This window comes from Rhinolophus ferrumequinum, chromosome 5, assembly GCF_004115265.2.
Source record: "Rhinolophus ferrumequinum isolate MPI-CBG mRhiFer1 chromosome 5, mRhiFer1_v1.p, whole genome shotgun sequence".
NCBI lineage: Eukaryota > Metazoa > Chordata > Mammalia > Chiroptera > Rhinolophidae > Rhinolophus > Rhinolophus ferrumequinum.
Window position 1 is genome coordinate 37,823,191 of NC_046288.1, and position 25,588 is coordinate 37,848,778.

At 36.3% G+C, this 25,588-nt stretch overlaps 1 protein-coding gene and 1 pseudogene across 1 annotated transcript; one reads left to right on the plus strand and one right to left on the minus strand.

Annotated features, from left to right (window-relative positions):
* Window positions 1–1,205: 1,205 nt before the first annotated feature.
* Window positions 1,206–25,094, plus strand: THAP9 (THAP domain containing 9). Its single transcript, XM_033106268.1, is given in 9 exon segments — window positions 1,206–1,305; window positions 7,556–7,751; window positions 9,752–9,862; window positions 9,865–10,057; window positions 11,667–11,744; window positions 11,747–11,770; window positions 11,773–11,812; window positions 18,727–19,073; window positions 19,076–25,094. Coding segments are annotated over 9 exon segments (2,694 nt in total). The 5' UTR covers window positions 1,206–1,225; the 3' UTR covers window positions 20,701–25,094.
* On the minus strand, window positions 3,371–3,766 carry LOC117022569 (40S ribosomal protein S24-like; annotated as a pseudogene).
* Window positions 25,095–25,588: the final 494 nt, after the last annotated feature.

The window sequence follows — 25,588 nt, forward strand, 5'->3', positions numbered from 1 at the left end:
ACTTTTAAGAAAGCTACATAAGCAAAAGCTCTGTATTCATTCAAATAAGACATTACAATTTAAGCATATTACAATTTAAAGTAGAAGTGAATTAGTAATACCTTGTGCTGAATCTTCTTGGCTGGAATCTGGACAAAGTAACCAAATGGGGGGAAAGAAGCAATCTTGCTTGAAAATGTAATCATTTCTACAAGCTAGAAACGGAAATGAAAAAGTTACAAACACTTCTGTTTTTATAATGGGCCTCCAACGTTAAGGAAAGAAGCCACTTAAGGATCTCTTCAAAGACACAAAATAGAAACTATGCCCTACGTTGGCTGCATTGTTTTTTCTATGAAAACTGAAATCTCATACTACAAACACAGAGACACTGTCCTAAGATCTCACTCCTGAAAGCTGGCCCATACCTTAAACAAAACCATCTTATCGCCCCTTGTCTCTTGCACTAGGAATAGTACTGTTGACAAGTCCCCACTAGACTGTGAGCTTTCCCCAGAGCCCCAAGATCCTTATTTCCATCTTAATTCCCACATCATGGCAAACGATCTTGCAGAAAACGGTTCGTTGAATTAAGAGTCCACGTATTTTCACATTAGACTCATTCAATCTCCTATGGGGTAAGGTACCTATAGCCAACCACACCAGCAACTCCTACATATCTCCGCATCAGGGAACTACCAAATATAGGAAACGACATGCCTTTCAGTAACTAATGTACTTTTGGCCCAGTTTTGTCTTCAATATTTCTAGGGCCTTGCGTTTATTCGCTTCCCTCTCAATATATCCGCCATTCACTTTCAGAGCTCGCACCCGAAGACCCATCGGCACACCTCCGGATTCGTCTCAACCTTGGTCCTACCTCTCCGCTTCGCATTTTCAGTCTCGGCCTCACAATAGGACGATGGCACCAGATTTAGCCAGACCGGATGAAAACAGGAATATGACCACATTACAGCAAAATCCCCCAGCCACCCTTGAAAAGAAAGGGAGGAGCAATCAAGTGTTCGTCTTAATGCCCCTGGCCTTTCCGATTGGCTACTGCGACACGACGTGCCCTGTGACTGGTCACGGCGTCAAGCACCGAGAGGAAGAGTGGGTGCACTGCGCCCTAAGAGCTCACTTTCCCGACAAATAAAGGTCGCAGACGCCGAGCGGGCGGAGCTAAATTTGTCGTGATTCATGCTTTCACGGGAGCTCCGAAGGTGGATCCCCACGTAGCAAGACGATGACCCGACGTTGCTCGGCAGTGGGCTGCAGCACCCGGGACACCGCGCAGAGCCGCAAGCGCGGCCACTCTTCCCACCAGTGCGTGAGAGCAGCCTCCGAGCTGTCTAGCCCCGCAGAGCCAGGCGGGCAGTGGGCCAGGGTGGGGCGGGGCCGGGCAGTGTGCCGCGCCGTCGACGTGACGTGCTTGACGTGCGTAACGTGGGACGGGCTTAGGAACCTGGGGAACTTCTGAGGGTGTGGGTCGTTCTGTCTTTTCCCGCTGAGAGTTTACCTCCAAATTACTAGTTCTTTCTCCTTGCCTCTCGCAGGCCTAATGGCTTTTAGCGACAGTTACCCAAGAGGACTTCTGCTTCCTTTCTGTCGTCTTATTTAACGTGAGGAAACAGGGAGGGAGGGAAGTTGGAGAGACTTGAAGGCGTGCGCCCCCGTTAGTGTGTGTAGGTTGCACATGGGCATGAGTGCAGATCAGTTTTCACCAGTACTGCCTGCCACTGCAGGGTGTTGGGTAGTATTCGCCGAGCTTTGCAAGGAGGGTCCTATTCTGGCGGGATCTGGTCATGGCAAGGAAGTTTCCTTGGGCCCAAGGGGCGTCAGATCTTCAGACCGATCTAATTTGAATCCATATCTGGCCTCGCCTGGTACTTAGCTCATTCAAATCAGTGTTCAAGACACAGTGGGGAATAGAAATGTGGGTAAAACATCCGCAAAGATAAAAAAAAATGTACTTCACAAAGTCGTAGCCTATGAAGGTAATATGAGATGTAGAGTTAAACCGTTGACAAAGCGCTTTTATGAGAAGATCAAAAAGCTTTATGGGATAGGTGGTATTTGAATTAGACCTTGAAACTTACCTAGATTGGGAGGTGGAAAGCGAGGACAGCAGTTAAATAGGAATAGCATGGAAAAATATAAAGGGATGGTAAGTGCAGATACATGTACAGGAGTGGAAAAAGTGCTTGGAAACTTTTCTTTGAAAAATCAAAATGTCAGGTTAAGGACTTTCAACAGTGTAGGGTAGGCCTTTTGTAGTCATTGTTTTGTTTTTTTAAATAGGACTGATTCCTCCCCCTTAGCTGTTATAATTGTACCCTTTCTATTTTCCTCTGGGATTCCTTTTTTCATCAATTTCTGTTCTCTTTCTATTTTAAACCGCTCTCTCTACAGATTACTTGCTTAAAGGCAGTGAGCGTGTTTCCTTTACAGCCTTCCCGTCATCTGAAAGTAGAGCATGCCTGTGAAATGTTTCATGTGCTGAAATGGCATGTAGTGACCAGTATGCCCTGCTTTCAGAAAATGTGCGTTACACCACGTCGTTTTCACGAAAGAGCTACGTTAGTACCTGTTTTCACAAACCGAAAGAAATCCAGAGGATTTTCACTTTTATGAAAAAGAAGCCCTCACTGTACTGAGGTCTTTCATAAAATAAAGTGGCTTAATTGAACTTTCAGAATGTGGGGGATACCTGTACTTAGTTTTTAAATACAGACACAAACTGTTGAGCCTATGGACTCCTCTACACTACCCTACCAGTCTCCTTCCGTTTATAACCAGGCTTCTCAAAACAGACGCAATCGAGTCCCATTGACTTTTCAACCTACTGGAGCCAGATACCTGTGACCACTGCTTTAATGACAGAGGGTCCCTGATAATCTTGCCAAATCTTAGCACTTCTAAGTCCTTCTCTTGACTACTTTTTAACTTTAAATCATACCTCTTGAAACTCTCACCTCCCTTGGCTTTATTGACATACTGTCCCTAGTTCTCTTCCTTTTAATTTCTTCCTCAATTTTTTGCTGCCCTGCTTTTCCTGTGCCTTCTTCTTAGGTTCCTTAAATAGGGAAGAACTCATTCATTGCTTTTATTTGTTACATTGAGGACCACAGTAAGACCTGCTTATTTAAAAAAATAAAGTGATGTATCATTACAATAATTATTATTACTATTGTCTGCTCTGATTCTTCCAGCCTGATTTCTTACCCATTCATTCCATTTTCCAGATTCCTGGCAATAAATTTCCTACAACTGCAAATTTTATCATGCTGATTCCCCAAAGGAAGGATTTGTCACAATAAAAGTTCTTAGTTTATTAATCCTCTCATGATAAATCTGCGCATTCACCACAGATAAAGTCACTGACAAATCTTTACAACTTCTTTTTGCCAGTACCAACTGACTTTGCAGTCCCCCTGACTTTCTTCATTCTATTCTTGCATTCCTTGCACTCTTTTCTTGAGGTTTTTTCCTTCTTATACATGCCATGTCTTGCAGGTCTATGTTTGGGTTTATTTTTCATTGTGTAATCCAAGGGATCATAAATCATGCTATAGCCAGTTGTCTTGCCACCACCACAATGGGTTCTGGATCCAAATACAAAGATGACATCTGGTGTGGTCTTGTATATTTTGGCTAGTTTTTCCCAAATTTCTGTCTTAGGCACCGTTGCCTTCCCCACTTGAAGGACATCGGTGACCATTTGTTTCTGCTAAAGTAGTCTATTGATTATGAACTTCCTGGTCTGGATAGTTACCTTGTTGTTCATGATGGCAGCTGACCCTGAAGCAGCCAAGAATGAAAAGAGCCCCAAGCAAGGATTTTAATCCCTTGCACTCTTCAACGTCTAATAGTCCAAGCTTCTCTGTGAAGCCTTTCCTCATACACTTCTCTTCCACCCTGAATTACATTATTTCTCTTATTGTACATGTCTGCTGAATTAAACAAACACATGTCTGTGTATAAATGGAAAGGAATCTTCGTGTCTTCCTGCCATTAGGAAGTTGTTAGAAAGGCAGGAGAGAATAGAGATGGGAAAGGAGTGAGAGTACTAAGTACTGTGGTGTTAGTCCTAGCAGCAACAAGGTAGTATCAGTCTGAATTTAGGGCTCAACAAAAAGTGAATACGGGAAGGAGAGAATTAGTCTACTTGCCATTGCCTAAAGCTGCCATCTTCACATTTTTTGATTGTGGAGTTCTCTCCATAAAAAAATTTAAGTACATACTCCTGATACATGCATACTGATCTATAAATTACATATATGAAGTGATATACTAATGTATATTATGAAACAAAAACTAAAGGATGGCGAAAAAATAACAAAACTAAATTCTGACATTTTCTTCAAATCTTAGTAGATGAGTGCAGACTCCTATGGTGACCACTGACCTGAAGGATGGATCCAAAACTTATTAGCGTACAAGACCCTGAGTGATCTGGCCTCTAGATACCTCTCCACCCCATCTCGAACCACTCCCAGCTACCTCTACTCTCAAGCCTCCAAATTAACTTATTTGTTAATGTTGTCTCAATCACTCAGAGCCAAGTACCGTGTTTCCCCGAAAATAAGACCAGGTCTTATATTAAGGTTTGCTCCAAAAGACGCATTAGGGCTTCTGTTCAGGGGATGTCATCCTGAAAACTCAGGCTAGGGCTTATTTTCCGGTTAGGTCTTATTTTCAGGGAAACACAGTAGTTAGTTCCTATTTCTGTGTTTGGGCATCGGCGTGGAGTGGCCACTATCTTCATGGTAAACTCCTACTGACACTTCAGCCCTAGCTCCAGTATTGTCTCCTCTGAAGCCTCCTCCAACACCGGTGGCACAACACCATCACCAGAGTTGGGCAAGAGGCTGCAAGTGGGGATAGGCAAAAGGCTCTGGTTGAAAAGCACGAATCAAAATGACTCAAAGGTGTGGAAACTTACTCTAAGAATATTGGTGCTCTGTCACATGCATAGGTAGCTAAATGTGAAGTGAGACTGGCAGGTTGAAAATTACAGCGATCCTTTGATTCATTCTCTTTTTCTTGGTGGAAAGAGATTAAAAAATTTAACTTATCTCATAACCAAAGAAGTATATGTCTCGTAATTTGTAAGAGTTTTTGCGTGAATTGTAATTCTGTTTTTAAACTTTTAGTTAATGAAACATTTCAAATACAATAGCAAACAAAAAATAATATATAACAAACATGTATGTACCCATCACTAGGATTAAGCAAGTATTAACATTTTACTGAGTTTAAGATTTTTCTTTAGAAGATAATCAGGTTATAGGTGTAGTTAAAGGCTAACCCTCAACCCTTTGCTCCCTCCGCAGAAATAACCACTGTAGAAGGGATTTTGTTAGCCACTTTTCTGGAAAAGACTTGATGTGCAGGGAGCCAATTGTAAACTTCTGCCAACAGTGTAAAGAAGGCATAGTCAACAGGAGAAATAAAATGGATTCTGTATTACAGTGTAAACCAGTTCATTATTGTATGTATGAGATGATGATTGGTTTGGGATTTTTCATCTGCCACAGGTGACTTCAGAGTAGGGAGACATGAATTCCAATTGCAACTATTTACTAGTGGCTATACTTGGCTCTGGTGTTGTTTTCATCTTCTGTAAAAGGATAAAAACCTGTATTGCAGAGTTTATGCAAGACTAAAACTAAGTTTTTAAAATACATATATAGTACAAGGAATATGCTTTAAAAGTAATAGCAATTATTATTGCCAATGTAATTTTGTCCGGAATTCAAATTAGTCATGCTGGTTAGACTACAGTATTTCCTAAACCTTTTCATGTCATTTTACACAAAGGAAATATTTGTTTAGTACTTTGGGGCAAACCAACAAAGCTGTTTGGGACTGGCTTGATGTAACTACTTTTCAAGGGCTCCAGGTGGCCCAGGCTACCTCGTGGCTAGGGGAGTTGATAGCTGTGCTCACCTGGCATCCAGTTGGGAAGCTTTGCATCAGAGGATCAAGCTAGTAATGTAACTTGGTGGACTAGCCAACTTTTGATGGTCCCATGCATGGTTAGAGACTACACTCAATCTGTGGAAAAGCTGCCTCACAAACACATGCCATTAGTTAAAAAGGGATAGATTTGCCTCTCCTTTATTGGAAAACAACTCCCTGTATATACTCTCCTGATCAAGTAACATCATCTTCCAGGAACTATCAAAAGAAAGTCCCAAAAGTGGAATTAGTTATTCCTAGGAAAGAACAGACTTTGGATAGTACTTTACTGTAATTTACAAAGTGCTTTTGAACGCATTTGTATCTGCATGCACTCTTACTGCAGCCCTATGCGGAGGCTCAAGGATTGAGAGACGTTTCTAATACCATATGGTTGGTAAAAGGTAATTGAGGCTTATATACAGGTTTTCAAATTCAGTGTTTTTTCCCAAGGTGATTGAGAGAGAATTATGTTTTCCCATATGGCTATCTATATATTTCCCTAACAGTTAGCTGAGGAAATGAAAATTTTCACTAGTTTCAGTTCCTAACAACTATATGCTTTAAAGCCTAAATTAAAATATACAGAAGTCATACAGTTACCTGAGATCTATCTCTGAGATAAATCGAAGAGGGTGCAGAAAGAGTAGTTTTATGATTTCATTATATGAATTTCATGAATTTTTTTCCTCACCCATTTCTAAACATAGTTTGGGATTGAAAAATAGAGAAATGCACAATAATTTTTATATTCAAGGCTAAGAAAGAGTGGTGCCTTTCAAAACAAAATAGGAAAATTGAGTATAGGTAATGTACTTGTTTTCTACTGCTGTGTAACAAATTTCCTCAAAATTCAGTGGAAACGTTATCTTACATGATCTCTAAGGATCAGGGATTCAGAAGTGGATTAACTGGGCATTACAGGGAGTCATAAGATTGCAGTCAAAATGTTAGCCAAGACTGCAGTCATCTGAAGGCTTGACTGATGGCTGAAGATCTTTCAAACAGACTCAGACACATGTCCTTTGGCTAGAAGCCTCAGAGTCTTGCCAACTGGACCTCTCCATAGGGCTGCTTATGATGTGGCAGATAACTTCCCCCAGAAAAAAACCTTAATAGAATAAGGAGGAAGCCTCAGTGTCTTTTTTGATCTAGTGTCATCGCCCACTGTCACTTCTGCTTTTTTTATATTTCTTAGTAGCGAATCACTAACTACAGCTCACATTCACGGGAGGGGAGTTAGTCTCCACCCCTTGGAAGGAAGGATACCAAAAAATTTGTGGACAGTTTAAAATCACCACAGGAAAGGAGAAGATACATATATTAAATTTGATCAGATTCTGTTAAGTGTAGATAGTAAAGACAAAATATAGTAGGATGTTTAATATAAGAATTGCCCCCATACAAATTGAAACAGACAAGATCACTTAGATATTGAACTTTTGGATTTAAAAAAATTAGTTGACATTCGAAAAATGAAATCATTAAGTAAATTAAATGTTAACTGTACTTAATGTTTATATAAAGCATTTAAATAATAAATGGGTTTATGTCTACTGGAGCATTATTATAATATTTTCATGTTAATGGAACTTTAATGTGATTGCTATAGATTTCCAACTGATAGCATACAGCGCTCAAAATGGATCAGGGCTGCTAATCGTGTGGACCCCAGGACCAAAAAGATTTGGATCCTAGGACCAAGTGCTTTGCTATGTTCTAAACATTTTCAAAAAAGTGACTTTGAGTCATACGGCACAAGAAGAAAGCTGAAAAAAGGAGCTGTGCCTTCTGTTTCTCTATACAAGGTATATCTAGGTGTAAACAAAAGTAAATTTTACAGAGCCGTTTAATATCAAGATAGTTCACATTATAGCTAGAATTTGCAGAGATTAAAAACAAAAACCTACGTCCTAAAATAGGTGCAATAACAGATTTTAAATGCTTAGAAAATTTGTTTAGTTCTAAATCTATAATATAACAGTAATTCTGCTTTGGAGCTTTTTTAAAAAATAAGATATATAAATGCAAATCATAGGTCTACCTATACATAAAGGTTACTAAACTGATCACAAAATCAACTGGATATAAGTGGACTAGGAACTCAGGCTTTTAAGTATGAGACAGTTTTCAAAATACTTTGAAATTACTTACCCCTTTTTTGATTCTTCCCAATAATGTTATTGATCTTGACCCAAAAGGTACCTAATTATTAGCAGTGATACAGAGAGAGTATACAAAAATAGAAGACTTTCTATGAGTCAGTCACCAGTATTGGTGTTAACATTCTTATCTTTCTTCTGATTGTATTTTATCCTTTGCCCCTTGGCCACACTCTTGTACATGGCTGAGTCTGTTGCGGTCTGCAATGGTCATCCAACTGTTCTATCCCGCCACTACCCTGACCTGCCTGCCACTACCCTGACCTGCCTGACTCGTGTTCAGTGGAGTCTCCTTCTTTTGGTATTGCTTTATCTTATTCCCTTAGTCAGAAGAATATACTCAGTGTCAAATCCAATCTCAAATTCCAAGAGCTTCCTGTTTAACTGATGTGTGCATTTCTAACTGCTTTGAACTATCTTTTCATACCACGTAGGAGGTCTGACAATTAAGTTCGCAAACTTGTTGCAATGCTGTTGCTAACCTTTTTTTTTGATAGCAGAGGGATTATTCGTTATGAATTTGTACCAACTGGAAAAACAGTTAACCAAGTTTACTACTATTTGGAAGTGCTGAAAAAGCTGCGTGAATCAGTTAGATGACCTGAACTTTTCGCCAGCAATTCATGGCTCTTGCATCACGACAATGCACCAGTTCACATGGCACTGTCTGCGAGGGAGTTTTTAGCCAGTAAACAAATAACTGTATTGGACCCTCCCTACTCACCTGATTTGGCCCCCAATGACTTCTTTCTTTATCCAAAGATAAAGGAAATATTGAAAGAAAGATATTTTGATGACATTCAGGACATCAAGAGTAATATAACGATAGCTCTGATGGCCATTCCAGAAAGAGTTCCAAAATTGCTTTGAAGGATGGACTAGGAGCTGGTGTTGGTGCATAGCTTCCCAAGGGGAGTACTGTGAAGGTGGCAATAGTGATATTCAGCAATGAGGTGTATAGCATATTTTTCTAGGATAAGTTCCCGGACTTAATTGTCTGACTTCTCTATCTTAACTGCATATGTAGTAAATTGACTTGCTTTCATGCTTTTTTGTAAAATCAACAATAGTACTACTTATTGAGACCTACAATGGTTCAGGCATTGTACCAGGAGATTTACATAAATTATCTTGTATCCTCAAAACAAATCAGAAGATAAAGAATTGTAGAGGTTAAGTGACAGCTAACAAGTGAAGTGAAGGAGCTGGAATTCAAATCCAGGTGGGTCTTAATTCCAAAAGCTCAACTACGTCCACTATGCCTTCCTTTTTGCGCAAGTAACTTCCCTATCCCCTCTACTAACGCATGCTATTGCTCCTTCAAAGAACTACTTAAAACTTACAACTATGAAACCTTCCCAAATTACCACCTTTCTCTAGTTACTTAAATCATTTCAGAAACTTCCAGCATCACATTACTGTTTCTGTATAGGTTCAAAAACAAAACAAAACAAAACAACAAAAAACAACCCTGTTTACATTGTCCTTTAGACTATCCATATATTAAAAAACCAAAGATTATTACCTTTCTTTCATAACTAACTCTACACAGCAACCAGGGGAGTATTTTGCATTCAGTGGTATTTTTATAGATACTCTTCTGTGATAATTTCTAAAATAACCTTACTTTTCTACTTCTGTCATAGGTTATCCAAGGTGTATACCTTAAAGGTAAAGCAAGACTTAAAATCCTAAAAGAGCCACTTCCTGATCATTCTGAAGAGGTCGCTACTGAGGACCATAATTACAGTTTAAAGAGAGACCTTTAACAATAAGTGCAGAGAAACTGGCTGAGGTGCAAGAGATGCTACCAGTGTCCAAACCAAGACCTGTGGCTGTCAGAAACAAGAGGACAATCAAGAAAAGAGAGGGCTTACAATTAATTGATTCTCTGATAGAAGAGAAACTACTTTCTGAAGAAACAGAGTGTCTGCTACGAGCACAATTTTCAGGTATGTTCCCATGACCTGTAATATTTACAAAATAGCTCTATAATTTTTCTGAAATATAATTAAGTACTTACTTTGCTATTGCTTATGAAAACATGCTTTTGGCTGAGAAGTGAAAAGTCTCAGTAACGTAAACAAGAAAGAAGAGTAATTGCCAAAATCTTTTTTATGGTTTTGCAATTTGAAAGTAATGTTTATTATAGGAAAAGCAAAGAAATATATAAAGGATCATTATAAAACATAATCTACTACCCAGAGATAAGAAAATATGGTTTATACCATACACTGTACTTTTTACTTTTTATAATAGCACTTACCATGTTACTGTAAATTCTTTATAAACGATCTTAACTGCTACATAATTGATCACTAAAGGCCTTTTGCAGTGTAATTGAACCAGATAATTTGCAAACTCCTTTTGCGCTTCAAAACTATGAGTCTCCAATTTTTTTCCTAATAATTTTCATATATATAATGTAATGTACCATATATTATATATATTACATATTATATATATATTATATATTATTATATACATACATATTATATGTTATCTATATTGTATATTATATAATGTATACATATTGTATTTATATATGTAATATATATATAATATGTGTATATGTATATATACCCATATTATATATATACACACACACACATACATTCACAGGGTGCCAAGAAAATGTATACTCATTTTAAGAAAGGAAAACTGTATTAAAATTGTATTATAATACTCAATGTATACTGATAACAAAAGATTAATACAAGTCATGTTTGATTTCTGCAGTTACAAGAGGTACTCAAAGTGGTTACCATCAGCGTCCAGACACTTGTAATTACGGGAACTACTGCTTGAGCAACGGTTGACCAAAGTGTCCACTTGTATCCATTTTTTTGGCACCCCCAGTATATCCATTGAAAAACAACCCAGTCTTCTTTGTGAACCAGGATGTTTGAAGAGCGCCAGAATAAGAATGGCCAACTTACTCTTTGATGAAAAAAGCAGAGATATTTGGATTTACACTCTGGTCGATAAAAAGCATGTCCTATTTCTAGAAAAAGTAGGTATCTCCGAAGGAGGAGATATTTTGTTTTTCCAACAGGGGAATAGAGGTGATAAACAGGGGTCCCCACCACCAGGAACATAGGATTTTTTTTCTCTCAGTAGTAGGCAAGATTCACTCTGTCTGTTCACTCTGAATAGTGCCTTATCCCTAGAAATGTTTCTCATGTCTAATTTTTTACCGTCAGATAAATGGTAACCAGGAAACAAAATAAATAAATGTGCTCATAACCAAGAGACTTAAATTTATCCAATTATTTCATTTTCTTTTCTGTTCCTCTAAAAATCTCCACTCAGGCTGCCATTGAATAGTAAAACATAATAATTCAAGTTGAAACTCTTTTCTTCCTTTTTTTTTAGTGATATAAACCAAGATGAACACGATAAATTGGTCAACAGCCTCAAAGACTGGATATTAATCTCTGAACAAATTCAGTTAAAATGTGAACGTATTTGAATTTTGGTGACCAGTGCGGTTATGATCTATACCTGAAAATGTTACTGTACACATTTTTTCATCGAAAAGATTAAATAAAATTTTAACAGATTTTAAGTGGGAATTGTCTGACTGGACAGAAACATCTGAGTACTCCATAGAAATGAAGCAATTTGCATGGACACTCTATTGTGCAGTAGCAGAGTCTATGATTATGTAAGATTCTTCTGCTGCCTCATTCTCCCATCCTCAGAACGTAAGTGAATTACTTTTTAGTGCTAAATACAACAAGTATTTGGTTCTTTTATTGCATTTTAGACATTAAGGATATTAGTAGTTGTACTCTATTAGTCAATTTTCTCTTTAAAAACTTCTAGGTGGTATTTGCATATTATCAAAATCAATATTTTCGTTTCCTTCCCCCCCCTTTACCTTCAGTATTATTTTATATTAATTTCAGATGTATAGCACAGTGGTTAAACATTTATATAATTTAAGAAGTGACCCCCCCTGATTAGTCTAGTATTCACCTGGCACTATACATAGGTATGACCATATCATTGACTATATTCCCTATGCTTTACTTTACATCCCCATGACTATTTTGTAAATATCAATTTGTACTTCTTAATCCCTTCACCTTTTTCACCCAGCCCCCAACCCCCCTCCCATCCATCACCTGGGTAAATCTAGTACCCATCTGACACCATACATAGTTATTGTAATATTATTGACTAAATTCCTTATGTTATACCCTACATCCTCATGACTACTGTGTAACAAGCAATTTGTATTTTTAATCCCTTCCCCTTTTTTACCTACTCCCAAACCCCCTCCTATCTGGAAACCATCAAAATGTTCTCTGAGTTTGTTTCCATGAAACAAATGTATCCAAGTTTGTTTCTGTTACGTTAGTTTATTTTGTTCTTTAGATTCCACTTATAAGTGAACTCATATGACATTTGTCTTTCTCTGCCTGACTTACTACACTCAGCACAATACCCTTTAGGTCCATCCATGTTGTCCAAGATGGCAAGACTTTTATCTTTTTTTATGGCTGAGTAATATGCATAGTAATGTCATAAATTGAATACTCAGTTTTTACTGTTTTTTATCACTGGTTTTACAGATTCCTTTTTACTCACTTTGTTTGTTTGTTTGGCTTAAACAACAAAAATTTACTGTCTCACGTTCTGGAGACTAGAAATCCAAAATCATGTTTCAGGACTCCTTGGCTTATACATGGTCGTCTTCTCCCTGTGTCTCTTCACATCGTCTTACGTTATGCATGAGTGTTTCTGTGTCCAGATTTCCTCTCTTTTATGAGGACACCAGTCATGTTGGATTAGGATTCACCCTAGAGACCTCATTTTAACTTGAGGTCACATTCCGAGGTACTGGGGATTAGGACTAGGACGTATCTTTTTTGAGGGACACAATTCAACCTATACAGGTCGCTTTCCTGTTACATAAGCCTTCCATTACCCACCGACTAAAAGCCAACTCCTTCCTGTGGCTTACTGCTTCCCATGATACGGGCTCTGCAGCTTCTCTCTCGCCTCCTTCCCTGCCCTCCTGCATTCCATGCTCGGGTTGTAAGGCATTTCTTGCTGCTTTTTCCTTTAGGGACTTACTCTTCCATCCACTTAAAACTGCCCATTCTACCTGTTAGTCCTGGTGGTTAGTCTTCTCCCTTCAGGCTCAGATTAGATATCACATCCTTTCAGAAGCCTGACCTGCCATTCTTCCACCAATTCTGGGTTAGGCGCCCATTGTGCACCTACTAAATGGAACTTGAATCTTAGTGCTTACTATCTTCCTCATGAGACTGTGAGCTGCCCAAGTATGAGGCCTGCGTCTGGTTCTTTGTGATATACACATACCCTGACCGAGTGGTGCCTGGTGCACAATGGTCCCTTGATAAATATCTGTGGAATTGAAATAATGCCTGGATGATCATTTAAGATTTTGAACAGATATAAGGAAGAAATGCGGTAGACCTTAAGTTGCTGTCTAAAAAGTAGCACTCCATTTCATTCACTGTAGTTGGGGCAGACACCAGCCAGAAATGGCAGGAGCCATCTCTCCTGGAAGGTGTATCTTGGTTTCTTATTACTGGAACTTTAAAACAGACTCACAGGGGCTCTGAGCTGGAAAAACTCTTAGAAATCATGTAGTCTAACCCCCTCATTTTAAAGAAGGGAGAAATTGAGTCCTGGTAGAAGGAAGGACCTTAATTATGACATTTTTTTTCCATTTTAGGGAAAACAGTTTTTTTAATTGAGATGTAATTGACATATAATATTAATTTCAGGGTACATTTAATCAATATTTATACATATTGTAAAATGATCACAATAAGTATAGTTAACATCCATCACAGTATTTTGTTTTGTTTTTTTTCTTGTGATGAGAACTTTTAAGGTACTCTTTCAGCAACTTTCAAATATACAATACAGTATTATTAACTGTAGCCACCATGCTGTACATTACATCCCCTTTTAAAAAACTGAATGCAAATTTTCCTCCACAGACTCTATTAAAATACTACTAATAATAAAAATTTAAAAATGAGAGAAAAGGAAGGAAAATTTATTAATTGTTCCTCCATATATAAAAAATTATTATTAACATTTAGGAAATTTTCTTCTAGGCTTTTTTTTTCTGTGGTTAGTTTTACTAGTTTTTTAATATAGTTTTGATCTTTAATAGTTGCATAGTATCAGGTAGTCGTACCTATTAACTTGGGCATTCTCCAACTATTGGACACTTACATTGTTTCCATTTCTTGGTTGTAATTGCTGTTTCTTATATTGAGATGAACATTTGTGTATGATTTTACCATTTAGGATAGATATTATACTTATTTATAAAGGTCTACTTTCTGCTAAGCAAGAGCCTTTTTTATAGACACTACATTGATAACTCCTTCTCCTACATCTTTTTAGTCAAGTCCTCTGTACTGGTTTTACGCTCTGGTTTATGCGAGATATTCCATGTGATTTATCTTTTTTTTTTCCTTCATGATTTTCTTCATTTCCTATAGTTTTGCATCAACTCATGGATTAAATCTCTTTTGGTAATTCCAGCTCACACTGATCTTTTTTCTTTTCATGTCATTTGCATTTTGTAACCTTTGCTCTGACATTATCTATTTAGATTTATAATTTTAGTACTCAAAATGTTGCTTATTTCTTTGAGTACTTTGTCTGAAACTAAGGTACCTTATTTAATGTGATAGTAATACATATTTGTTATAAAACATTCAAACAATATGTGACTATATAAATACCAGAAAGTGAAAAATACACTACTTCCATTCTCCTAATCCTACAAGATAACCACTGTTAGCAGTTTGGTATATATTCCCTCATACTTTTTAAAAATACATTTATCTATCAATACAATTTTGTTTTAATGGCCATCTCTTATTCCAATATATTAGAAGTACCTAGATTTTTATCCTTAAAAATCTGACCTGTCAAACATGTTCGTATTTGATTACATTTCCATTCACTTTTCCATTTAAAAAGCTGTATCTATTTTAATACATATCTGCTTAAGTGTTAGTTCTTTATAATCATTATATTTAATATTCATTTATTCAGTGAATATTTATTGATCAGGAGTAGCCAGTGAGGCAGGAATAAAACCAGGAGATTGTGATGGCCTGGAAACCAAGGGTAGAAAATATTTCAAGGAGATAGTAGTCCACTATATCAAATGCTGCGAGGACATCAAGTAAGATGAAGACAGAGAATTGACCACTGGATTTTGCAAGATGGAGGTCACTAATGACCTTGACAAAAGTAGTTGCAGGAGAGTGGTAGAGAGGTAAGCGTGGCTGAAGTGGAATGAGAAGAGACAGTGATTATGGAGTCTTTCAAGGAATTTTGCTGTGAAGGGAGCAGAAAAATGCACTTGTAGGTGGAAGGGAACGTAGATGGAGGGGAGGGTGTTTGCTGAGATGGCAGATATGATTCCACTATGTTTATGTACACATGGGAATGATCTAGTACACAGAAGAAAACTGGTGATATACAGAGAAAGGATACTGCAGGAGGATAACATCCAACACCATTGTGGAGGGAGGTCGGGCCTTAATTAGCAGGGGAAATTCATGCATTGAAACAGGATAAAGGCAGATACACATTCAAAAGGTTAACAGATTTGGTGGTAAGAAAATGAGTTTCTATCTGATTGCTTCTATTTTCTCAGTGACATGAAGATAATAGCTGAGAGTTGGGGAACGGGCATTAGAAGTTTGGGGAGAAAGGAGAAAATGTGAATAGCTGTTGTTTTCTCCCTCTATGATGATGGAGAAACAATTACATGGCGAACAATTAGGTGATGACAGACAACATTTTAAAAAACCCTTGGTTTAGTTAGCTGGGTACCTCACTCACTCACTAATCTCTATTGTTATACTATCTTTCTCTAATTCTTGGCTATTATCATCTCTCTAATCTGTAGTGACGTTAAATACTTTTTCAGCTCTCCCTTGAATTCCTTATGTCCGCACTTTTCCCAGAGCTGTGCTTCTTGTAATTACAGTGCTGTTGGTCTTTAAGGTAGTTAGTTTTCACAAATCCTTTGAAATGATGTCATTAACATCCTCAGCCTTCCTTATTATGATACTGATATTTTGCATGATCTTAGTAGATTTTCTGTTTCTAATTTTCAATTTTTTTATTCATTGCAATTTAGTAAATTAGCTTCCTCTCTATAGATGAGGTATAGCTTCCTACTTTTTACTTGAAAAGTGAACAGGACAGTGGGAGGAGCTAATAGTCTAATCTTTTTCTAATTTAAACAAAACCACTGTTATGGCTTTTTAGCACTATATTTTTCACAGGCAGTTTTAAGCCACCCAAATAACTCCCTATAATCATTCCATAACTAAGCTGTGGTTCAATTTAAAAATCATGTTGATGAGAATGCAAATTATGATTGGTATAAACTTTCTGAAAGACAGTTTAGGAATGTGAATTAATTTTAAATTGACCCACCCAATTATGTGCACCTGAGGTCCAAAATTTATTTTTAATTTCTCATATAAGTGAAGTCCATTTATTCCAATACATGTGTAAGTAAATTTACCTCTGCATCCTACTCCTAGGAACTGCACAAATGACATAAATATGTATATGTGTATGTGTGTACACAAACACACTGTGGTGCTGTTTATATTGTCTAAAAAATAGAAACAGCCTAAATGTCCTCCTATACAGGTTGGTGAAATTATTTATGGTTTCACTATACTCTGGTATACTGTGTACACATTTAAGCTGTTGTAGGTCAGCAATTAAGGACGTGTAAAATTTTTGTATAACATTACTATTAGTAAAGAAAAATAGATTCAGTATAATTTTTACAAATTCTATTTAGTTATGTGTACAAAAAGAATGTTCCTGAAATATCAATGGTAATTTTTACTTTCATTTTTGTACCTTTCTGTATTGTTTCGTTTTGTAAAAATTGGCACATTTTTTTTTTATCAGAATTTTTTTTTTCATTTTGAGGCGAGGGAAAAGATTTCAGAGTCATCAGTCGCTTCCCTACAGTTCTAACTCACAAACATGATTTGGGTATTTCTACTCTCAATTATAAAAACTTTTAAAAGCAAATCAACAAGCACACATCCCTTTCTGCCTGATAGAACATCATTCTAGTAGCTGTGGACATTAAGATACCATTTACATTTTCATTTAAAAATCAAGCACACCAGAACATAAGCTTTTTTTTTTAAACCTATTTAAAAGTTTTACATAGAGGCATTAAGTGGCTTCATCACATATTCACTGCATATTGCAACACAGTTAACATCTTTGGTGTTCATTTGAGAATCCTAATGAACAAGGATAAATTCTAAACAATTAAAATTTGGTAACACACTTGAAAAGGTTTTCAACATACTAGTGGCTATAGCACCCTGTTGGAGAGCCACTGTACTATTTTCTCATTGTCTTACTCTTTTGCCCTATTTTAAAATATAACACTGATTAATACTTTCGTCTCTTAAGTAGATTGTAAGCTCCTTAGTCAAATTACATCTTTTGCATCTTACAACTGTGTTTTTCAAACCCATTAGTGCATCTTAAAATCATTTTAGTGGGCCATAATCAGCATTAAATTTTATGTGTGTATGTGTGTGCACGCATGGCAGACAGTAAGGGTAAATTCAGTTTATGAAACATCTAACTGGTTACAGCAAAATAGTTGGAAAGCCCTGTCCTGAAATACTTAGGGGGAAGTATATTAAAATCTCAATTAAACAGAAGTCAGCTGTCTGGGAAACCTAGAATACAGCCCCCAAATCAGAAATTTAATCCCCAAGTCATTTGAATTACAAAAGTAAATTTCAGTTAAGATGAGCACCTCAGTCTCTACCTCAGAATCCATTTAGTCTTATTTTAGGCAATTATTAAACCTGGCTGTTTCCTTTCCTGATCTACAGTAAACTAGAAAGAACAAATTCACTGAGTGAGGAGTCCGAAGATACACACCAGTAGTAACAGGAAAGAATCAGCAGTCTGGGAAGGTCAGGAATAAATACTCTACAAGAACTCCTGAGATAGTGTGCAGGTACTTTGTGTAGGAGCAAACAGAGGCAGAAACCCTTTTCAGGCCCTGAGGAGCAGTGAGAAAAGCTCTGGTCAGGGCATCAGCACAGCTGGATTTCACGTTTGTGCAGAATTAGCAGCACAGCACTGGCCAAGGGGCTTAGCCTCCCCCTCTGTACCCGCTGCCTAACTGGACAGTGAAGTAGGTGTACTAGGTGTTCACAGAGTGTCCTTCCCATTCAACAGCTTTCTCATTTCAGTGAATTTACAGGTGAGACTGGTTTCTCATCTAAATTATAAACACATCAATTACAACAAACTGGGTAACTGATTTGTATATTTTTTAAAGAAGTGAAAGAGAAATGAAAAATTATTTTGTGTTATGCTTGCATCTTAGAATGCTACTCTGTGTTTCTAAGTTTCTCTGTTATCTTACTATATTAAGGTAACTCTAAATATTTACTTGAAAATGTCTGTAGAATTTCGCTATTTATACTTGGCTTTATTTCCACAGGGATTTGAGGCTACTTTAGTACCGTTTAAGGCATTTCCCCTTTTTCACATTTCTTCATTTGAGTTTTTTCCTTCATTTTTTTACATTTTCTAGATGGTTATCCAAATGCAAATCCAGTCCAGGTTTCAACAGCAACATTTTTTCTTTTCTTCAACAAAGAGTAGAGCATGGAGACCAGCTATATCAGTATTGCTCACTGATCATAAAATATGTATCTCTCAAGCAACAGCTTCAGTGGGACCCCAGCAGTCACCATTTGCAAGGGTTTATGGACTTTGGTCTTGGCAAACTTGATGCTGATGAAATGCCACTCGCCTCAGAAACTATTTTGTTAATGGCAGTAGGTATTTCTGGTCATTGGAAAACACCTCTTGGTTATTTTTTTGTAAAAAGAGTGTCTGGATATTTGCAAGCTCAGCTGCTTCGTTTGACTATTGGCAAACTGACATAGGGATCACAGTTGTGGCTGTTATGTCTGATGCTACAGCTCTAAGTGTTCAGATGGCAAAAGCATTGGGGATACATATTGATGGAAACGACATGAAATGTACATTTCAGCATCCTTCATATTCTGGTCAACAGATTGCCTTCTTCTTTGATTCTTGCCACTTGCTTAGATTAGTAAGAAATGCATTTCAGAATTTTCAAAGCATTCGGTTTGTTAATGGCACAGCACATTGGCAACACCTTAAGGAGTTTGTAGCGCTAGAGGAACAGGAATTATCAAACATGAAAAGAATCCCAAGAAAATTTGCAAATTTGAAAAACCACGTACTGAAAATGAATTGTGCTGCCCAACTCTTCAGTGAAGGTGTGGCCAGCACGTTGGAATGCTTACTGTCATTAGGCCTGTCTCCTTTTCAAAACTGTACTGGCACCATCCATTTTATACGCTTAATTAACAATCTCTTTGACATTTTTAATAGTAGGAACTATTATGGAAAGGAACATAAAGGACCTCTAATGCCAGAAACTTTTAATAAAATGAATTACGTGTTAATTGAAGCCAAGACTATTTTTGTTACATTAGCTGACACTAGCAATAATAAAATAATTAAAGGTAAGCGAAAACTAGGATTCCTAGGATTTTTACTCAATGCTGAGAGCTTAAAATGGCTCTGCCAAAATTATGTTTTCCCAAAGGCCATGCCTTTTCCATATCTTCTGACTTACAAATTCAGTCAAGACCATCTGGAATTATTCCTAAAGATGCTTAGACAGTTATCAGCAACCAGTTCTAACCCTACCTGCATGGCATTCCAGAAAGCTTACCATAAATTGGAGACCGCATATAGAGTGCAAGGTGAAGTGTTTCGAAGTGAACCAAGCATCCTTGACATTTCAGTTGCTCCACGGACAGACTTGGCCCTTTGGACAGTTCAACATCAGTCTGGTGTCAGCATTATAAAGACTCTTTTTCACAAGGAGGATATTTGCTAAGACTGGTCTAACTGTTTGCTAAGTGAGGCATTACTAGACCCGTCAGATCACAGGAGGAATCTCACCTGTTGTGCTGGTTATATTGCCGGTAAGTTATCAGCTCTTTTAACTTGTGAGGACTGCATCAGCGCACTGTATGCAACAGATCTTAAAGCTTCTAAAATTGGGTCACTCTTGTGTGTTAAAAAGAAGAATGGTTTGCATATCCCTTCAGAAAGTTTACCTGGAGTCATAAATATTTGTGAGCAAGTTGAAAGAACCCATTCAAGAATGCCAGTTAACGAACGACTTCCTAAATGGAGGGAATTTTATCTTCAACAGAAAATATTATGTGAGCTTTCTGGGCATATTCATCTTTTTGTAGAGTCAGATGAGCATCTCTTTGATGGAGAAGTGTGTGCCATCAATCACTTTGTAAAGTTACTGAAGGATATAATAGTCTGTTTCTTAAAGTTCAGAGCTAAAGATTTAGCTCATTTCCCTTTAAAACACCATTCAGAAAGAACCGAAATGAAAACTTTGTCAAGGAAACACTGGCCACCTTTACAGGGTTACAGATATCCAGGTTTTGCTAATACCAATAAATTCAGGTATCTACTAAGTAATGATGGATATCCATTCAAATGAGGGATCTAAAACATATTAAAACTTACTTTAAGACTAATTGGTCAACACTTATTTTAAAGTCAACTTACCATATTTTATAAATTGACCATTCTGCTCAATGGACTAGTTGGCATTTCTGACTTACTAGAATTTGTCACTTGCGTATCATACAGTCTGCTCGAACTTCGGTATGGCTCGCAGCATTTCAGTTACCCAAGCAGACTAGCTAAGAGGTGCTGTCTTTCAATTTACTAAGACTGAATGATGTGACTGGACGTACATTTAACTTGTTCAGTCTACTTTAAAAACAAGAGAACTACAACAGCTAGGAGTCACCAAAACATTGACTCCTCTTATAGACAGACTACATTGCCTAAAAGAGCTCTTTGGTTTACAGCTCTTAAGAATGTGGACAGAATACCTATAAAACCTTGAATATAATTTTTACTTGGTAGTTAAGGTGTGGTTTGAAAATTAAAGCTAAATTAAGATATCAAATGCCACAAAAATCCCTTTGTTTACGGTGCCCTAAAATAGAAACACCATGCTTTATCAGGCAGAAGGTAAACACATGAGCCATGAAATGGTTCCTTGTGCTGCAACCAAACTGGGGAATGTAGTCTAGGAAGTACACAGGTGACATCATTTTCACAATCCATTGTCTCTAGACTTCGAAACACTACTTTTGAATAATAGAATGCACACTTACTTGACTCCTATTCGAAGAGTCCAGCGCTCATCAGCGAATGAGAAGCCTTTATTCCAACTTCTTCTGAAGTCTACTTTTGTTTGCAGGGTGGCTAAAATAATGAAACATATTTCATATGTTGAATGAATAAACGAATTTCATAGTATTTGAGTAATAAATTGGAAAAAGGTGGCCAATTGAGACAATAGTTATGAAAAAACTGGTCTTAATGTAATGAGTTTTTCAGAAATTTAGGAGCTTAAATAATCTAAAGGTGGAAACAATAGGGCAATTTTCTCCACTCTCACACTCGTATTTGAAAAGATAAATAAAAAATCATAGGTACATGTACTTTTACAAATGAAAGTATTCTAATGGATAAAAGAAACAAGCATATTTATTCACCCATGAGTGTCAGTCATCTCTTTTTGCCATTGAGTGAATATTCACAAAGTATAATCTTAATATGAAAACTGAAAATTGTTAAAGATTAATGACTACATGAAAGTTGTTTCATGAATTGAAATTCACCTTAGTCTATTTTTATACATTTCTATTCTACCTTAAAGGCTGAAGTTTTGAAATGTAACCAGAGTTGTACTGTATTTTACACAAGAGCGATTGCTGAGACGTCTGAATATTGTGGTTTTTGTTTTGTTTGCAGTAGGATGATTTTAGATGCACCAGGATAAATCTTATTTAAAGGAAGCCTGTTTGTAAATCACCACTTTTAACTTATTGCTTATATAAATCCAAGTTTTGTACCTGATCTTTACTTAAAACTGGGTTCATATCTGTAGTGTTTTATTTTCTGTTACATTTGACTCATATACCAATATATTCTATATTTTAAGAAATTAGTGTTTTAAATTATTTAAGTGCTGGATGATTTGGACAAATATTGAAGATAATGTTTGCATCACTGCCTTCAGCACAGTTAATTGTTCTTGCCCTAGTGAAAGTGTTCCAAATCTGATACCAGGTTTACTTGATATGATATGCTTTACAGTGAAAATTTTTTTGTATTATTTGATTAGGGTAATTTAGTTTATAAATTCTACTCAGCGCCTTTGTCCTTTTTTTTTTGAAGAAAATTAACATTCCCATCAGAAATTTGTCCTTACTTTTCAACAAATAGTGCTGGAACAACTGGATAGCCACATGCAAAAGTATTAATTCTAAATGCATCAAAAACCTAAATAAAAGTATAAAACTTTTAGAAGAGAGTAAATCTTTGAGACTTAGATTAGGTGATAGTTTCTTAGCTGTGACACCAAAAGCACAAGAAACAAAAAATAAATTGGATGTCATCAAAGTTAAAAACTTGTGCTTCAAAGGACACCATCAAGAAAGTAAGACAACCCACAGAACGGGAGAAAATTTTTATAAATCATATTATCTGATAAAGGAGTTGTATCTAGATTATACAAAGAACTTCTGTAACTCAGTAATAAACCCAGTTTGAAAAAAGGGTAAAGACTGTGAGTAAACATTCTTAAAAGGAGGTATATAAACGGCCTATAAACACATGAATATAGTATTCAACATCATTAGCCCTCTGGGAAATGCAAATCAAAACTACAATGAGATGGCACTTCACATTAGGATGGCTCTAATAAAAAATAAAAAGTGTTGGCAAGAATGTAGAGAAATTGGAACCTTCATAACCTGTTAGTGGGAAGGCAGACACTTAGGAAAACAGCCTGACACTTCATAAGTAAAACAGTTACCACATGATCCAGTAATTCTAGTGACAGGCATATATACCCAAGAGAAATGAAATATGTCCACATAAAAACTTGTACAGAAATTTTATAGTGGCATTTTAATAGCTAAGAAGTGAAAATGTTTAAATGTCCAATTGATGATGAGATAAATAAAAATGTGCTGTATCCAAACGATGGGTCATATGGTAAGCGTGTTTTACAAACTGCCAGAACAGCTTTTGCAAAGTGACTGTACCACTCTGCATTTCAACCAGGAATATTTGAAAGTTCCAGTCGCTCCTCTCCAGTACTTGGTATTGTCAGGGTTTTGTATTGAATTAGCCATTCTAATAGATGTGCAGTGGTATTTCATTGTGGCTTTCATTTTCATTTTACTAATAGCTAGTGATGATGAACATCTTTTCATAGGCTATTTGCCATCCACATGATCTTAGGTGTAATATCTGTTCAAGTTGTCCATATTTGGGAAGGTTGGTTTTTTCTTATTATTAGTTATATATTCTTGACATAAGTGCATTATCAGATGCACTTTGCAAATATTTTCTCCTCCTCTGTGGCTTTTATTTCTCAGTGCTTTTATTTCTTGAAGAGTAGACATTATTAATTTTGATAAGTCCAATTTGATTTTTTTTTTCTTTAACCGATCATACTTCTTGGTTTCATATCTAAGAAATCTTTGCCTACCTCAAGGTCAGAGATTTTTTTCTTCCTATGTTTTCTCTTCTAGATACTTTTTAGTTTTAGGTTTTGCATTTAGATTATGATACATTTTCAGTTAATTTTGGTGTGTGGTATATAAATTGTTCATATTTTTACATGTGGATATTCTAGTACCATTTGTTAAAAAGACCATTTTTTCTCCAGTGATCTTTGAACCCTTGTCAAAAATTGACCACATATATATGGGTCTATTTCTAGGCTCTATTCAGTTCCATTGATTCAGGAGTGTAACTTTCACCAATACCACAGTAATGTTTGGCTATTTCAATTGTACCTTTCCATGTAAATTTTGTAATCAGTTTGTTGAATTTTATAAATTTATAATCAGCTTGTTCAATCTTACAAAACTCCCTGCTGGGATTTTGACGAGTTATGTTGAATCTATGGGTTAATATGGGAAGAAATGACATCTCAATGATATTGAATGTTCCAATCCATGAACATGGTATCTCTTTTTTAAGGTCTTTGATTTTTTTTAATCAGTTTTCTACATTTCACATACAGATCTTGGACGTATATTGTTACATTTAATGTTTTGTAGTGCTGCTACAAATGGTAATTTTAAAATTTCAGTTTCTAAATGTTCATTGCTACTATGTAGAAATATACTTTTGTATACTGACCTTGCTAAATCACTTATTAATCCTAGTAGCTTTTTGTAAAAAATCCTTTGACTTTCCTATATAGGTATTCACATCATCCACAAACACAGTGTCTTGTTTGTTTCCAATCTATGGCGTTCCCCTTTCTTATTGACCTCTAGCGCAATGTTGAATAGGAGTGCCTTGTTCCCAATCTCAAGAAGAAAGCAGTCTTCATCATTTGTATATTAGCTGTAGGCTTTTTTTTGTAAAAGCTCTTTATCAAGTTGAGGATCCCTGCTATTCCCAGTTTGCTGAAGAGCTTTTCTTTTTCTTTCTTTTTTTATAATCATAAATGGGTGTTGAATTTTGTCAGATGATTTTCTGCACTTTTTTGGGGGGGAAATTTGAGGTAATTTACATACCATAATATTCACCCTTTTAAAGCATACAACTCAGCAGTTTTTAGCATATCTAAAAAGTTGTTTTCTAACACACAATGAGATATAGATAATATATTACAGAATTGTACACCTGAAATCTATGTAACTTTACTAACAATTGTCACCCCAATAAACTAATTTAAATAAATAAAAGTTTGTTTTCTGCAACTTTTGAGATAATCAAATTTGTCTTCTTTTGTATGTTGATACATAATACTGATTTTTTTTTATTTGAATGTTGTGTCAACCTTTTATTCCTGGGATAAACCCACTCTGGTCATGATGTTATTGTGTTTTATATATTGTCAGATCTTATTTGCTAATAAATTGCATTAAAGTATGTGACCTTATAATAAACATTACCCGGAATATAATTATTTTCTTAACTGCTTTTGAGTAAAAACTAAAATGCCTTAAATGCATTCATAAAACTATTTAAAAGTAAATTTTTAATTTCAAAAGTTTTTAAAACTTTTTAACTTACATTTAATAAAATCATGTGGATCATGAAAAGCTCATGTTTGGCCTAGAGATGACAAAATGAGCATTTAAAGAAGCCCAAACAAAGATCTACGTAATTTACATAATACTACATAATAATAGAAATTATAATAGTGAAGGCTTTCTCGTGGATTGGCTTCCATCTCCTTGGGTTGCTGCTACAAAACTATATAAAATGCTTAAGAGATGCAGTATGATCACAGGGCTGAAGGTCCTGCATTTACGTAAGAATTCATTTTCTTAGCTATT